This window comes from Sebastes umbrosus, chromosome 14 (assembly GCF_015220745.1).
Source record: "Sebastes umbrosus isolate fSebUmb1 chromosome 14, fSebUmb1.pri, whole genome shotgun sequence".
NCBI lineage: Eukaryota > Metazoa > Chordata > Actinopteri > Perciformes > Sebastidae > Sebastes > Sebastes umbrosus.
In genome coordinates this window covers 10,118,105-10,132,941 of record NC_051282.1, presented here as the reverse complement: position 1 = coordinate 10,132,941, position 14,837 = coordinate 10,118,105, and the positions used below count along the sequence as shown (strand labels likewise).

General features: G+C 41.3%; 1 protein-coding gene across 4 annotated transcripts in view; it reads left to right on the top strand.

Moving 5' to 3' along the window:
• Nucleotides 1-11,891, top strand: part of slc29a4 (solute carrier family 29 member 4) — a 29,962-nt gene extending 18,071 nt beyond the window's left edge. For 3 of the 4 annotated variants that reach the window (XM_037791078.1, XM_037791076.1, XM_037791075.1), the window contains 9 exons: nt 904-1,035; nt 1,168-1,281; nt 2,147-2,275; nt 3,831-3,905; nt 4,008-4,276; nt 6,083-6,203; nt 6,391-6,578; nt 9,150-9,390; nt 10,899-11,891. In XM_037791078.1, the coding sequence (XP_037647006.1) occupies nt 904-1,035; nt 1,168-1,281; nt 2,147-2,275; nt 3,831-3,905; nt 4,008-4,276; nt 6,083-6,203; nt 6,391-6,578; nt 9,150-9,390; nt 10,899-11,044 (1,415 nt within the window). In that variant the 3' untranslated portion in view covers nt 11,045-11,891. The remainder of the gene's footprint in view (nt 1-903; nt 1,036-1,167; nt 1,282-2,146; nt 2,276-3,830; nt 3,906-4,007; nt 4,277-6,082; nt 6,204-6,390; nt 6,579-9,149; nt 9,391-10,898) is intronic. The other variant, XM_037791079.1, reaches the window with a different exon arrangement.
• The last annotated feature ends 2,946 nt before the right edge of the window (nt 11,892-14,837 follow it).

The following is a 14,837-nucleotide window of genomic DNA, read 5'->3' as shown; positions in this document are numbered from 1 at the left end:
AATCTGAATGTTAGAAAGGGAAAATCCACCATAAAAGATTCCCATATTGTCAGTTTCTGCACTGAAATGTCAGTCACACAGTGAGGGCGGTGCTGCGGTGTCTTCATTGGATTTTCTGTTAATGAGGTTTGAGTTTCTGCAGGCGGTGATCTTTTCTTCTGTCTGTGCAGCCATGGCGATGTTCTCTGCTCGCTGCTCTAACTGCACAATTAATGCAATGGGTTTCATTTTACCCCAGAAACGGCAAATCCAACAGAACAGCAGCAATGTAGAAGCTTCCAGGAGCTGTATAATGTGTGTGCATTTCCATTTCATATATGGTTATTGAAATAGGCATTTATTTATAAGAAAATAATGTGGATCACTGAGGAGATGAATAGGAAAATCATTTATCAGTCCCAGATACCATAATAACAAATTACATAAAACATTAAGAAGCGAAATAAATAGTCTCAAATTTGTGTCTTTCCCCTTTAGTCGGCTGTAAAATATAAAAGCTGAAAAATGGTTCGGAGCAGTTAATAGTAGGCTCACAGGATTATGAAAGGATTATGAACAGTTATATAAAGAACTGGCACATCACACTTTTAACCATGAAATAGAATCCGCTGCAAAACACAAAAGTCCAGTTTTAACTGAAACTACTCTGGCAGCTCGTCCATAATCAGCAATTCCTCTGATCAATCTCTCACCAATACAACAGGAACGAGGTCCTCTAGTGCATTAGCTGCGCCATCAGTGGAGCGGAGGCGTTACTGTTGCTGCTACAGCTTCATCCATCCTGATTAGCTTTAATGAAGATGGAGTGCGTTGGCTTCAGACCTAATTCAGATGTCATTTTTATCCCTGCTGCTTGAGTGGGATTTTAGTTCTCTAACCCTTGACTCCTTCCTTTCCGCTCAGACTTTGAGGAGCCGATCCCTGACGACCGTTACCATGGCATCTACTTTGCAATGCTATTGGCTGGCGTGGGCTTCCTGCTTCCCTACAACAGTTTCATCACTGATGTGGACTACCTGCACCACAAGTTTGAAGGTATAAATATGCATGAATTAACCCATGCATGTTCTTAGATAACTACACCTTTAGACGCATATACTCCTGTAGAGTACACGTTCAAATCCAACTCCCAGGAGTCATGCACTTGTTTGTGTGTGTGTGTTTCAGGGACGTCCATCGTGTTCGACATGAGTCTGACTTACATCCTGGTGGCTCTGTTGGCCGTCATCCTCAACAACTTCCTGGTGGAGAGACTCAGCTTGCACACCAGAATCACTGTGGGTAAGTCGAGCAGGAACCCGCTCACAGACAAAGCTTTAATTGTGAAAAACTTCTCATTATAGGAACTTCTGCTGTTGGTCATTTATTAATGACCCTCTGGGAACCTCAAAGCTTATCAGAGCAGAATACACAGAGCAAAAATGGGGGAGACAGTATAAAGAGAAAGAGAAAAATACATTCTGCCATAATATTCCTGTGGGTTTTATTCATAAAATGTTTCAAACAAACTTTGCCCAAGACTGTGAACTCACAAGGGGCTGTCTTTCGAGAGCGCTGGTATATATTTTTTTCCTTTTCACTTCTTTAAAATCTTGCATCATCTTCAGTTTTGCTTTTGGCGTTCAAAACATTTTTAAAGCGAACTCACTGTGGGTAAAGCATTCAGATACAAGCGTGCACATTCAGGCAGATTTTGCATCAGGTTTGTTAAAGACTGCGCCTGATACTGGAGAGAAATTATTCATTAAAAAGCTGGATTTTAATGCTACTACACATCTTTGCAAATACTAAAACTGTTCAGCCTACTCCATATGAAAAAAATGTTCTTTAAAAATGTATGCCCCCCGTAGGAGAATTTTGAAATCATTACATATACGGTGCATGCAAGAGCAAGGTTTCACCACCGTACCATCTGCAGCTTGAAATAGCTTTGCTTGCATTCTTGAGGAAATGTCTTTTGAAGTGTGTTGTCTGCTGCAGAACTTGTCTCTGGAGGTAATAAACTCAGGATCGGACTTCAGATGGAAGTGATACCGCTCGCACGTCGGCCCTGTCAAATATGTGTTCAGTCATGCGATCGCGACGTGGCCTGGTTCAGTGGCGTCTCCTCACTTGTCCGTCTGTCTGTCTGTCTCTTTCTCTGCAGGTTACATCTTAGCTCTCGGGCCGCTGGTCTTTGTCAGTGTGTTTGACGTGTGGCTGGCCAAGTTCACCACCAGGCAGGCTTATATCGTCAACCTCGTGTCAGTGGGAGTGGTGGCCTTCGGATGTACAGGTACTACTAATAATGATGCTTTTCTATCTATCCATCTATATGGTATATATGCAGTACAGGGTGTTCCTTAAAGCTGCACTAATCAATATTTCTATATCAACAATGAGTCAGATGAATATGTGTAATGTAAAAAAAAGTTGTTTGTAGAGACAAAACAAAAGAGAATTATCACCTGACTCTGCAGTTCCTCACAGCTCTACACAGCATTTTAGCGATTCTCATTATTTTTTCCCAGACTGCAACTTTACTGTTTTGGTTGACTCTCATCGACTTGATTTTAGCTCCAGCATGCAACTTTTTTTCAGCTAAAAACTCTACCCGCCCAGCACCAAACAGCTGACAGATAAAGTTAGTGTCTAGCTGGTGAACATGGTGGAGCATTTAGCAGCTACAGAGACACATATTTCCTTCAGGAGTAAGTAGAGACCAAACCAGAGGTAAAGGGAGAGTGAATACTGGACTTAAATTTGTCAGTTGGCACAACTCCAAATTAATGTTAATTAGCAACTGTTTGCTAACACAACCCAAGATGCCTTTACATGATAAGACATTTGCTGTTCATTCACCGCGAGGTAGGACGCTGAGCCTTACAGAGGCAGCAGGTAAAATATGTCCCCAAAAAGAGCGCAGTGTGCCGTTTGCTGTTCTTATTGGTTGCGCTTTGAAAGGTCAGTGGCAACCAGGTCAAAGTTGAAATTTGACAGTGCTCGGTGCCAAGGGCAAAAGGCCACGCCAAGGGTAGCGCTTCCACCTAGTTGCTTCCAGCACTCTCCCATAGAAAACAATGGCACAGCTAGCGCAGAGTAATATTACTGCTGATCATGTGTGGGTGGCTTTACACTAAAAATACAGTGATAATAGGTCAATGTTGTGTTCACAGCTTGTTGTGCTGCCCTTAAGTGGTTAAAAAAATGAAGCAATGGAAAAATGGCGCTGCTCCATTAATCTGCTGAGGCTGAGGGTAAAATATACAGAATAAACTGGTAAAGTTGAATTTCATAGCACCATCATATTCATGATTTATGGAAAGATCCCTGCAGTGAATATGAATAATATTAGGCTGCTACTGTATCATAGATGGAGGTATAGATTATAGAGACACATTTATGTATAATACAGCCTCAGATGTTGCCATACAGTATAACTCAAACCTCTCTGACACAGTCACGATAAAAAATCGCAAGCTTCCAATATTTATTTTGGGGCTGATACTCTGTTCACCGCCTGTATATATACATAAGGAGATTAATGCAAAACTGTGGTGCTTGTGGTGCTCAGTCAGAGCTGTCAAATGAACAGCAAGCAACAGTCGAGGCTTCAGTCCTCAGCTGCTGCTAATGACTTAGCTCGACGTCCCTCGTGGTTAATGTTGGGTGTGATCACACACACAGCCTTTCAGCCAACAGTGGAAACAGTTTAATTAGCGGAGGTCCGGAGGTCAGAGTGGCTTCTCCCGAGTGGTGTGTGGACGTTCAGGAAGTGGTGCCTCTAAATAAATTGTGTTGTTACAGTGCTGACTGTTTGTACTGATAAACACTTCCTCATCCCTCCCCAGTGCAGCAGTCCAGTTTCTATGGTTACATGGGGATGCTGCCCAAGAGGTACACGCAGGGGGTGATGACTGGAGAGAGTAAGTACGCTCACACAGACAACAAATTGTGCACACACATCCCTATCACATCACTCACCCTCTTCCTTTTCCTCTTCTCGTGGTACTTCCTGTTCCTCCCAGGTACAGCAGGTGTGATCATCTCCCTGTCGCGCATCTTCACCAAGCTGCTGATCCCCGACGAGAGGAGGAACACGCTCATCTTCTTCCTCATCTCCATCAGCATGGAGATGCTCTGCTTCCTGCTTCACCTGCTGGTGCGCCGCTCCCAATTCGTCCGCTACTACACCAACAACGCCCAGGGCAAAGGTCCAGTCAAAGGTCACGACCCCCGTGACAATGGGACCGGATACAGAGTTCACCATGATGTCACCGCAGAGGAAGTAAGATTTGTAAGTTTGTGGACAGTTTATTGGCGAAGAGATTCTCTCGTTAAAGCTTCTTCTACATGTTTCATTCATTAAATCCTTTGTAAATGTTGCAACAACAAACTGCTTCCAAACTAAGACAGGGAGGTAATGTCAGGCCTCTAAACGGTGGTGTCATGCAACTCCCATTTCCTTGTTGATTTCTGTGAGGAGTGTGTGTGTGTCTCCTCTTCAGTCTGAGTGTGCACACAGGGATTGAGGGCTGTGTGGGTTTTAAAATGCAGTATCATTTATTTAAGCTGTGCAGGGCTGCTTTTGGGCTGCCACTCACAAAGAGAAATATTGAGAGAGAAAGGGATTTTGGGAGGGGTTATTAGGGATGAGAGTGGTGATGCGGGGAAAAAAATAGATGAAGAAAGATGGAGTTTTAGAGAGAAAGGGAGAGGTTGAGGCCGCCTGCGAACAGAGAGGAAATGACAGTCACGACACCGAGAGAAAAAAGGGTGGGGAGAAAACTGTTGAGGCAAAGAGGTGAGACAGAGGGGTGAAACACAACTAGAAAGAAGTGACTGAAAAATGACAGGAGAAGAGGTAAATCCACTTAGTATTCATGCTTGAAGCAGTACTTTGTAGCCTGAAGACATGGAGCTAATATTCTTCATCACGCCCTGTGTGTGTGTTCAGAGCCTTCAAAGGAAGACACATCACCTCAGGCTGTCATCTTTTCATGTGTGCGTGTTTGTGTTTGTACGCCATTACGCACAAGACAAGTGTGTGAGGGACGCCCCCTCTGTGTTTGACAGTAATGTATGTGTGTGTGTGTGTGTGTGTCGTTTTCTGCATCTGGGGGCTGATTCAGGCAGCTCTTTGTTCTGGTTGCCGGGGGAAACCGAGCGCTCTATGCTAAGGGATAATCAAGAAGAGTGGTGCCTTCTGGCCCGCAAGTCCCTCTAATCAACTAATGGATTGGTGTGTGTGTGTGCCTGTGGCTGTGTGTGTGTGTGTGTGTGTGTGTATGCGTGTCTGTGTGTCTGTGTGTGTGTCTGTTTCTGTGTGTCTGTGTGTGTGCGTGTCTGTGTGTGTCTGTGTGTCTGTGTGTGTGTGTCTGTTGCTGTGTGTCTGTGTGTGTGTGTGTGCGTGTCTGTGTGTGTCTGCGTGTCTGTGTGTGTGTGTGTGTGTGTGCGTGTCTGTGTGTGTCTGTGTGATGTACCTATGAAAAAGTGTGTGTTTGGAAAGAAGCATGAGTAGAAGGATGTGCTTACATGTTTAGGTGAAGAGGAAATGTGTGTTTGTAGACGTGTGTGTGTGTGTGTGTGTGTGTGTGTGTGTGTGTGTGTGTGTGTGTGTGTGTGTGTGTGTGTGTATGTGTGCGTGTGTGCGTGCTTGTGTGTGGCTCCTGGGCTTATTTGCTGTCTAATCTGCAGCCTCTCCAACATCATTACGTCAACCTGCAGCCACTCACAGTGATCGTCTCTGATAGCCGCTGCCATAAAAAGCTGATGTCATGCAGCCGGGAAGCCATTCTTAATGAAAAATAGAAAGATAAAGTTCACTTAACCACTTGGAGAGAATATGTTTATTTACTGTGTGATAGCTACCCCTAGTGTTTTCTTAATGAACTGTTAATATCCTTGAAAAAGCCTTGAAATAGTTCTCAGGAAATGAGGAACAAAATGAGGACGTTTCCCTGTGAAATTAGATAATTGTTAATTTAATAGTTTGTATGTTTTCTATTGGAAGGTTGATGTAATGTAGATGACTGGCCTCAAAGGTTTTTCTACCTGTCATGTGTTTGTTTTATTAAAACTGTCTGTGTGTCTATCTCTTCAGGGAAATGGTGGGACAGCGCCGACACCTTCAGAGGAAGTCGTCGAGGACTTTGAGGGTGGGACGTATGTGCGATTCGACGCCCCGAAGGCCAAGATAAGGAGGAGCTGGCCTGGTGTCCGTGGTACTCTCTCTTTTTTAATCCCGTGTACTCACTGCTCAATTACCCTCTGACTCCAACAGATGGATTTGAAATTTAAATGCATCCCCTGGTGGTTCATGGGAAGAGGAGCGTGTTCTTAGTGAATTAACCTGCTCAAGTGAGAGCTTTTGAATATCACCCTGTGTGTGTATGTGTCTTCTCTAACCAGACATGATCGTGCATCGTTACGTGGTGTCCCGCGTGATCTGGGCCTACATGCTGTCTATAGCAGTGACCTACAGCATCACTCTGTGTCTGTTCCCCGGGCTGGAGTCAGAGATACGAAACCACACCTTAGGAGAGTGGCTCCCCATCCTCATCATGGCCACCTTCAACATGTCGGACTTTGTAGGCAAGGTGAGGCACACATTTTTTAAAGAGAACCTATTATGCTTTTGTGCTTTTCCCCTTTCCTTTGGTGTGTTGTATAGTTTTTGTGCATGTAAAAGGTATGCAATGTTACAAAGCCCAAAGTCCACACCAAAGGGAGTCACTCTCCCCCACAGAAACACTGATCCTGAACTGCTTGAAACGCCTTGATTGAAGTCCCGCCTTTTCTTCCATAACGTGGTGATGCCACCAAATAATAATACCTGCCTAGCGGCTAATTTGGCATGCCCTCAAACAAAGCTGGTTAGTGCCGTTGATCAATCACAACAGAGTGGGTCAGCTGACCAATCAGAGCAGACTGGGCTTGGGGGGGGAAGAGAGCGTTTCAGTCAGAGGGTGAAAAGAGGTGCTGCAGCACAGCCGGTATGAGAAAAATAAAGTGTTTTTTGAACATTAAAGCATGTAAACATGTTCTAGTAAAAAAAAAAACAAATACGAGTATGCACCTGAATATGATTTTCTTTTTTTTTTTTTTTTGGCATTTCAAGCCTTTATTGAAAGGAGAGTGGACAGTCTAGAAAAGGGGAGAGAGACGGGGTGACATGCGGAAATAGCCGCAGGTCAGAATTTAACCTGGGCCGCTTCGTTTAGGACTCAGCCTTGTTATATGAGCACCCGCTCTACCAACTGAGCTATCGGGGCGCCCATGATTTGCATTTTTGGAAAAATTCTGTTTCATTCCAATCATATTTGAATTCGCCTCATAATTTATTCAAATTGGGAAATAGAGTTTAGACGTTTTTTTCATATATCTGTGTTTTGTGGGCTATAGTGTCGGACACACAACTGGCTGTAAGAGAGAGACAGAGAGGCTGGATTTTTCTTAGACATTTAATAACTGTAGAACATCCTGTGCTGGGTTTTCCAGTCCTGTGTTGCAGAACAGAGCTCAGTTTTATTATTAACTTCATTTACTTTTCAAAGACAATGCCAAAGGAGTTATAATCAATATGTTTATATTAACAATAGATCACAAGGAAACTGATTAGATTAATAATGATGAAATATTGCTGACAACTTCAGGTGGAGTTAATTGAAATGTCAATAATTCCAATCGCAGCAGTTCTTCTCATTAGCAGCAGACAATTTAATGAGTAAAGAGTTCAGGGGAGCCCTTGAGTCCCTCAAATTGTGAGTAAGCACTGATTTGGTGATTTGAAGGTCAAAACCAGCTTAAATTTGGTTGTAAAGTGAAGGTTTATAGATGTCCAGGTTACATACTGTATAAGCATTATCTGATATCATAGTATACTATTACATCTGAATATTCTATGATATATCACACTATACTCTAGTATAGTGTGATATATCATAGAATGTTCTAACATTACACTATTCTATGACATACCATAGTAAACAATGACATTAGCTTCTCTGTGACTTATCATACTATACAGCGAAATGTCAGGCTATACTACTGTATGACATGTACTATACTATACAGTAAAATCAAATACAAAGAAATCATACTAGATTTGATTAATGATGATAAAATATTGCTGACAACATCAGGTGGAGTTAAGTGACGCTTCAATAATTACAATTGCAGCAGCACTTCTTATAAGCACCAGCTAGTTTATTGAGTAAAGAGTAGAGTTCAGGAGTTTCAGTAGGAGGGCATGGTTTGTAGTCAATGAATCAAGCTGAAACTGTAAAATAGAATTTGAAAAGTCTATGCCACAGACTTTTCAAATTCAATTTTTCTATATTCATAGACTCTATGGGACATCTATGGGACATGTCCCAGTGCCCCCACCCTCCCCCAGGGGAAATATGCCAAAATGGGATACCAGCATTCATAATTTCTTACTGTAACCTCATCATTTACGTTCTAAAATTCACATAGCTCTTGGCAATCCCTATCATTTCACACCTCCTGAGATTCTGGGATTTAATTGTAGGCCTTAATTCAGGCTCCTCAGCACTACAGAAGCAGGAAAGAGACAAAGTCACACTGTGACACTGGAGCTGACCTTGTGAAATTGTTAAAGGAGTTGCTCCAATTATTAAACCTGAGAGTGAGAATGGAAAAAAAAGTTGGGTTTATTTTGGGATAATTGCACATAGCTCAAAGGCTTTATCTGAATATTCAGAAATGAAACCTTATCTGGTGTCCTTAAGTCATAATTTTGACTTTGAAAGGAAGAAAGTTGGTTGAGTGAAAGTTGTTCTGATTGTACGCTTTGACTTTGTCCTCACAGCAAATTTAGCATTTTGTTGAAATGAGGGAGAAAAAGATAAGAGGGAGGGAGAAATTAAATAGAGAATGGGAAAAGAAAATTAAGGTAGCTTAGAGGTAAAAAGAAAAAAGTCATGATAAGAAAGAGCAAAAAACTGACTTATTTATTGTGCTCTCTGGAAAGTGCCATAAGCAGCTAGTAGACCAATGGCTCAGAGAGTTGCTGCAGAACATGGACTAATATTCACCTTTCATTTTTAACTTTAATTTAAGACTTGTGCTTATTTCACAATATTTCTGGCGACAAAGCAGAATTGAACCCCCAGCATCATTGAGACACACCCATTCTCTTTCCTCAGATCTTGGCAGCGCTGCCGTACGAGTGGTCCGGAGGCCGCCTGCTCTTCTTCTCCTGCCTGAGGGTGGTCTTCATCCCTCTGTTTGTCATGTGCGTGTACCCGGCCGACCGGCCCACCCTGTCCCATCCCGCCTGGCCCTGTCTCTTCTCCCTCCTCATGGGAGTCACCAACGGCTACTTCGGGTCTGTTCCGATGATCCAGGCTGCGGGCAAAGTGCCGCCTGAACAGAGGGAGCTAGCAGGTGAGTTATTCACCTCAATGGGTAAATAATTGTATGTGGAGATAGATAGTTTGTAAAAGTTGCCGTAGTGATGTTCATTTTTTTGGTCTTTTTTCAGCTCTAAAAATAACACATCAAACTCTAAATGGATTAGCTGATCGACAGAAAATAAATAAATAAATCATTCAAGTAATCAATCAAGCAAAAATAGCAAGCTTTCAGTGGTTCCAGCTTCTCAAATGTGATTTGATGCTTCCTTCTGCTGTGTATCATTGCAAACTGAGTATCCTTGTGCTTTGGACTGTTGGACGGACAAAAGAGACCATTTGAAGATATACTCTACTGTCGGTACAGGAGAAAAGCCTACCAGCACCTCTAAAGTTCACTAATCAACACTATAGTGTAAAAACGACATGTTGTTGTTTTTCTATTTCTTGGACGAACACAGCTTTTTTATGGAGAAATAAAAGTCACTGCTCCCGGCCAAGAATAGTTTGGAACAAAATCTCCTAGTAAAACCACATCATATAGTTTATACACTTCAGTTTTTGTACAGATTAAACAAACAAGATATGGCCTAATGTATTAATTAGTGAGCTGTAGAAGTGCTGGTAGGTAGATTGTTTCATTTAAACAGGGCAGGCTAACTGTTTCCCTCTGTTTCCAGTCTTTATGCTAAGCTAAGCTAATTGGCTGCTGGCTGTAGCTTCATATACATATACATATACATATACAGATATGAGAGTAATATTAATCTTCTCATCGAACTCTCGACAAGAAAGCAAATTATCGTATTTCCCAAAATGACGAGTTTCAAATGAATGACCCCATATCATGATAGGTAAGCTTAAAAAGATCTAGCTTACTACTGGAACAAACTGCAAAACATACTGCAGTTAGTGTGTACTGAAGTAGCATGTTAACCCACTGAACTATGATGGTGAACATGGTAAACATTATAGAGAGAGAGAGAGAGGCAAAGTACCTCCCCTTCCAGTGGACCACCATGGGACCTTATATCGGAAAAAACATGAACGGTAGTCAACGGTGAGAGACAAATATTTTTTTGATCCCATTTGAATTGCGTCATAAATCACCCATATGGTGTTTGTCAATTAAAAACATAATTTTGCAAGTCAAGGAAGTCGCAGTTTGTCGTAAAACTGATGAAATATTAGACCGTGAGAATACTTAATTAGAAAGACGACACACCCAAAAGTCATGCAAGTGATTACTAAATGATATTACGACAAACCTACGACAAACTGCAACGTTCTTAACTTGCAAAATAACTTTTAAATTGACAAACATCATATGTGTGATTCATGCCGCAATTTAAACGGGATCAAAAACGTAGCTGTCTCTTGCCGTTGAACGTGGCTGTAGACTTTTAGTCTTGTTATTTACTGTCTTATCTTATCTCTTACATGTCGCTCACTGTCCCAGGGGCATCTTTTGTTTAAAAATACCGTTCAGTCTGGATAAGCTATCAGCTCCACATTCACTCTCTGCTCTCTGTGTCTCTCCAGGGAACACCATGACAGTCTCCTATATGACAGGCTTGATGGTCGGCTCCGTCGTGGCGTATGCAGCTTACAGCTTCGCTGCTTCAGGATCAGGAACACGCTTCTCCACACTCAGCATACACCCGCCTGCCAACGCTACTGGGTATTGAATGTCCACACACACACACAATAAAACACATACACAGATGTAAACACATATACATGTACATACACATGCAGCCATTTACACACACAAGATCCTGGCCAGAAGAAGCAGCGCAGACTGGTGGACTCGAGTTCAGCTGCACAGGACGAAAAGACTGATCTGTAAAGAACTCTTTAAAGGTTCATGTTTATACTCTGAGAGATTGGTTCTCCTTTGTCCAGATCATGCTTCGATTTTGCTCACTGGATAAAAAAAGTGGAATAAGATACAAAAAATGGAGGAAATTATGTTAAACAGCAAAAACGTAGCAGATTTCTCCACTCTCTCATTCTCCGGCCTCGTGGTCCACTGACCTTCAAATGTCACGGCTCTGCTGTGATGAACTTTTCCCTGGAGGTGAGAAACAGGAGCTGTGCATCTGTCAGAGGGCCAACAGAAGCCCTTTGAGTGTCGCACAGTGAAATAATTGTCTGCATGTATGTGTGAACAGACCAGCTGACATTTGTACAGTGTAAAGTCAAGTGGTTGTTCGCCACAGGGAACGAACGGCTCGCAGTTTTCGGAAACCTTCTGTCACGGGTCACATAGTTTACATTTCACAATGTTGATATTCAGAGTAGAGAGATGATGTCAGAGTGGATTTTTCTGGACCAGTTGTTTCAGCTGATTCCTTTTTATAATCTCTGACAACCTCTGACCACCATTTAAAAACTACTACAAGAGCAACTTAAAGGAACAGTGTGTAACATTCGGGGGATCTATTAGCAGAAATGGAATATAATATTCATAACTATGTTTTCATTAGTGTATAATCACCTGAAACTAGGAACCGTTGTGTTTTCCTCAGCTTAGAATGAGCCCTTCATATCTACATAGAGAGCAGGTCCTCTTCACAGAGTCCGCCATGTTGCTCCACCCATAATGGACAAACCAAACACTGGCTCTAGAGAGCCTTTTAGCATTTTTACGTTACTTGAAGGCCACCATGTGAGCCACAGAGTGCAAAACCGTGGTACTGCCAGCTGCCGTCTGACTTCCGTTGCTCCTAAAGTTGTGTTATTATGGTAAGGATGGCCTCTGAGTGACTTGAATGGCATTGCCACAGTTTTACACTCGGTGGCTCACATTACCGCAGTCTTGAAAAAGGAGGAGTGAGTAGAGGGGTACTCAGTTGGTTGTAATCTGCAGCCACACCACTAGATGCCGCCAAATCCTACATACTGTACCTTTAAACAGAGCCCCATGTAATTCACAGTGAAACAGAAGCTCCTGTAATGTGAAATATTTGTAAGTATAATGGAATTATGAGACAGATTTAAATGATTGGAAATGCAAAGAATTTTTTTGCAGACTGAAATCTGCCTCGAGTTCAAGAGTCATCAAAAATATTTTAATGTTTTACAGGATGAACAAAGAGAGGGAATGTGACATGAAACACTCCAAAAAGATTTTTTGACTGTATTTATCATAGAATAACTGAACAGTTAACAATGCAACACAGAATTTGAACATAAAAAATGTGTTTTTTTATTTTACTGTGCCTTAAAAGGAATTACAGTTTCCCATTAATGACATATGTTTATCACACAAAATACTTTTTTAGTTATTGCAATTTAAAAAATCCATCCTTTTTGTAGACAGTAGACGTGTAAACTGGACTTTATCTTGATTGGCTTCCATCAACAAACCTATACTGAGATATTTACTGTCCATCTGGTTTGTCTCCATTCAGTTTATTGAGTGTGAATTAGAAAAGTGTCAGTTGTATTTATTTTCTATTATGAAGAACATTATTCTCGTCAGCCTTATATCGTAAACCTAAAAAGAGAAATGAATAATGTTAAACCTTTTGTGGAGTATGATTATGTGCATTAGCAGCTGCTGCTCTCTGTTCTTTTTATTTACAACAATGCTAAAAGAAGACGAGAATAAGCAGATTTCTGTCTGTTCAGTGAGTTTCACATCATTTCTTGCACCCTCTGATGGATGGAAAGAGAACAAAATTTGGGTACGAGTTTACCAGATGAGGTAGCGTGATGATCGCTGTGTCCTGCAGTTTTGTTTTTAGAAAATTGATTGTGTTCCCTCTGTGTCCCTCTGAACAGTGTCTGTGTGTGACATAACATCCATGTAATGATGTGGGATATTATGGGGAGACAAATACGTGCCAAAAAGTCTGCCCGTTTCTGATCAGTGTTAGTAGCTGAGAAAAGAGTGAATGTAATAAACAGTTTAACAGGATGAAAGCTGTAAATATATATAGAATGAAATGCACTCAAGGCAGTGAAGAGCTCTTATTTTATTCATTCACTAGAAAATATCAGATTCATATTTTTTGTAGCTTTATTTAGTAGAACCAATCCGGAGAGCACCTGTTTCCTTTATTTTTTCAGCCCCCCCCCAGCTTCTTGGGTCCTCCACATTTCCTGGTGGATTTAATTATTTTTTCAGCGATAAGAGGATCGCTGCAGAGTTCACACTTTATACATTATGGAAAAAAACAGGCCTCAGTGTAGAAAGCCATGAAGTGCACTACATTATGTAGGTGACGGCTTGAATGGAGCCTAATGTCAGCGCTGTTTGAAGAATGGCAAGGTGCCATTTGGGAGCTAACCTCATTACTGTATGTATGTCCCGCTGCGCTGACGTTGCCACATTGCCTGAGGCCCTCTCTCCTCTCAGTGAGCTGCTGGGTTTGAAGGTGTTTTTAGTTATTTTTGGTCAGATGTGTCATTAAAGGACATGAAAAGTCTCTTTCCTTCTCTGTCTCTCTCTCTCTAGCTCTGGTAGAAACCTCGGGGACATTTGAGAGAAGGGAGACCCCACTTTTCAAAGAATTGCACGTATTTCTTTCAACCCCTTCAAGCTAATTTAAAGTACATTTTGGGAAATTCACTTTCTTGCGGAGAGTTAGATGAGAAGATTGATACCAATCTCATGTCAGTACAGTAAATATGAAGCTACAGCTTGCAACTGGTTAGCTTAGCTTAGCATAAAGACTGGAAACAGGGGGAAACAGCTAGCGTGGCTCCATCCAAAGGTTACAAACTCCACCTACCAGCACCTTTAAATTAACATGATGTATCTTGTTCGTTTAATCTGTTAATAAAAACAAAATGTAAAAATGACAATTCAACATTTTACTCTTGCTGCCTTCAGTGAATAATACAGGGCATAACCCCCCTGTTGTTTTTACACTTTAGTGATAAGAAAGTGAATAAGCGTATTTCCCAAAATGTCAAACTATTCACCACAGTGGTAGATTATTTTACTAGCTATTTCCTCATGGCAGTTTTTTTTAATATAAAATAATGAGTAAATGAGTAAGATATTCTAAATAAGTTATTTTATAATGAAACAAGTGTAATTTTTGAAAATCGGCATAGTGATCTACCATGGCAATGTTGAATCAGACCATAGAACTGGACCATAATGACACTTTGATCTGTTTAAAACTGACACTTTCAAATCTTATTAATGAGCTACTGTAAGAAAAGACCGTATGCACACTTTGGATTTTTTTTTTTTGATGAATCATTTATCATTTCATAACATATTTTTGGCATTAGCTGACACTTTTATCCAGAGTGACTTATGATGAGTTTAACAGTAGAATAAGCTTCACCAGAATGAGATCACCAAAAGTTACAGACAGCCGACCATAGGGAGTGCTCTGACAAAATCACTGTGACATGAAAGAAGAGAAGGAATATTTGAATAGCAATTAGAGTGAACTATAGAGCAGAGAGGAAAGATACTCATGATGTAAGATGGAAAGCAACTCTGGAGTTTTTGAA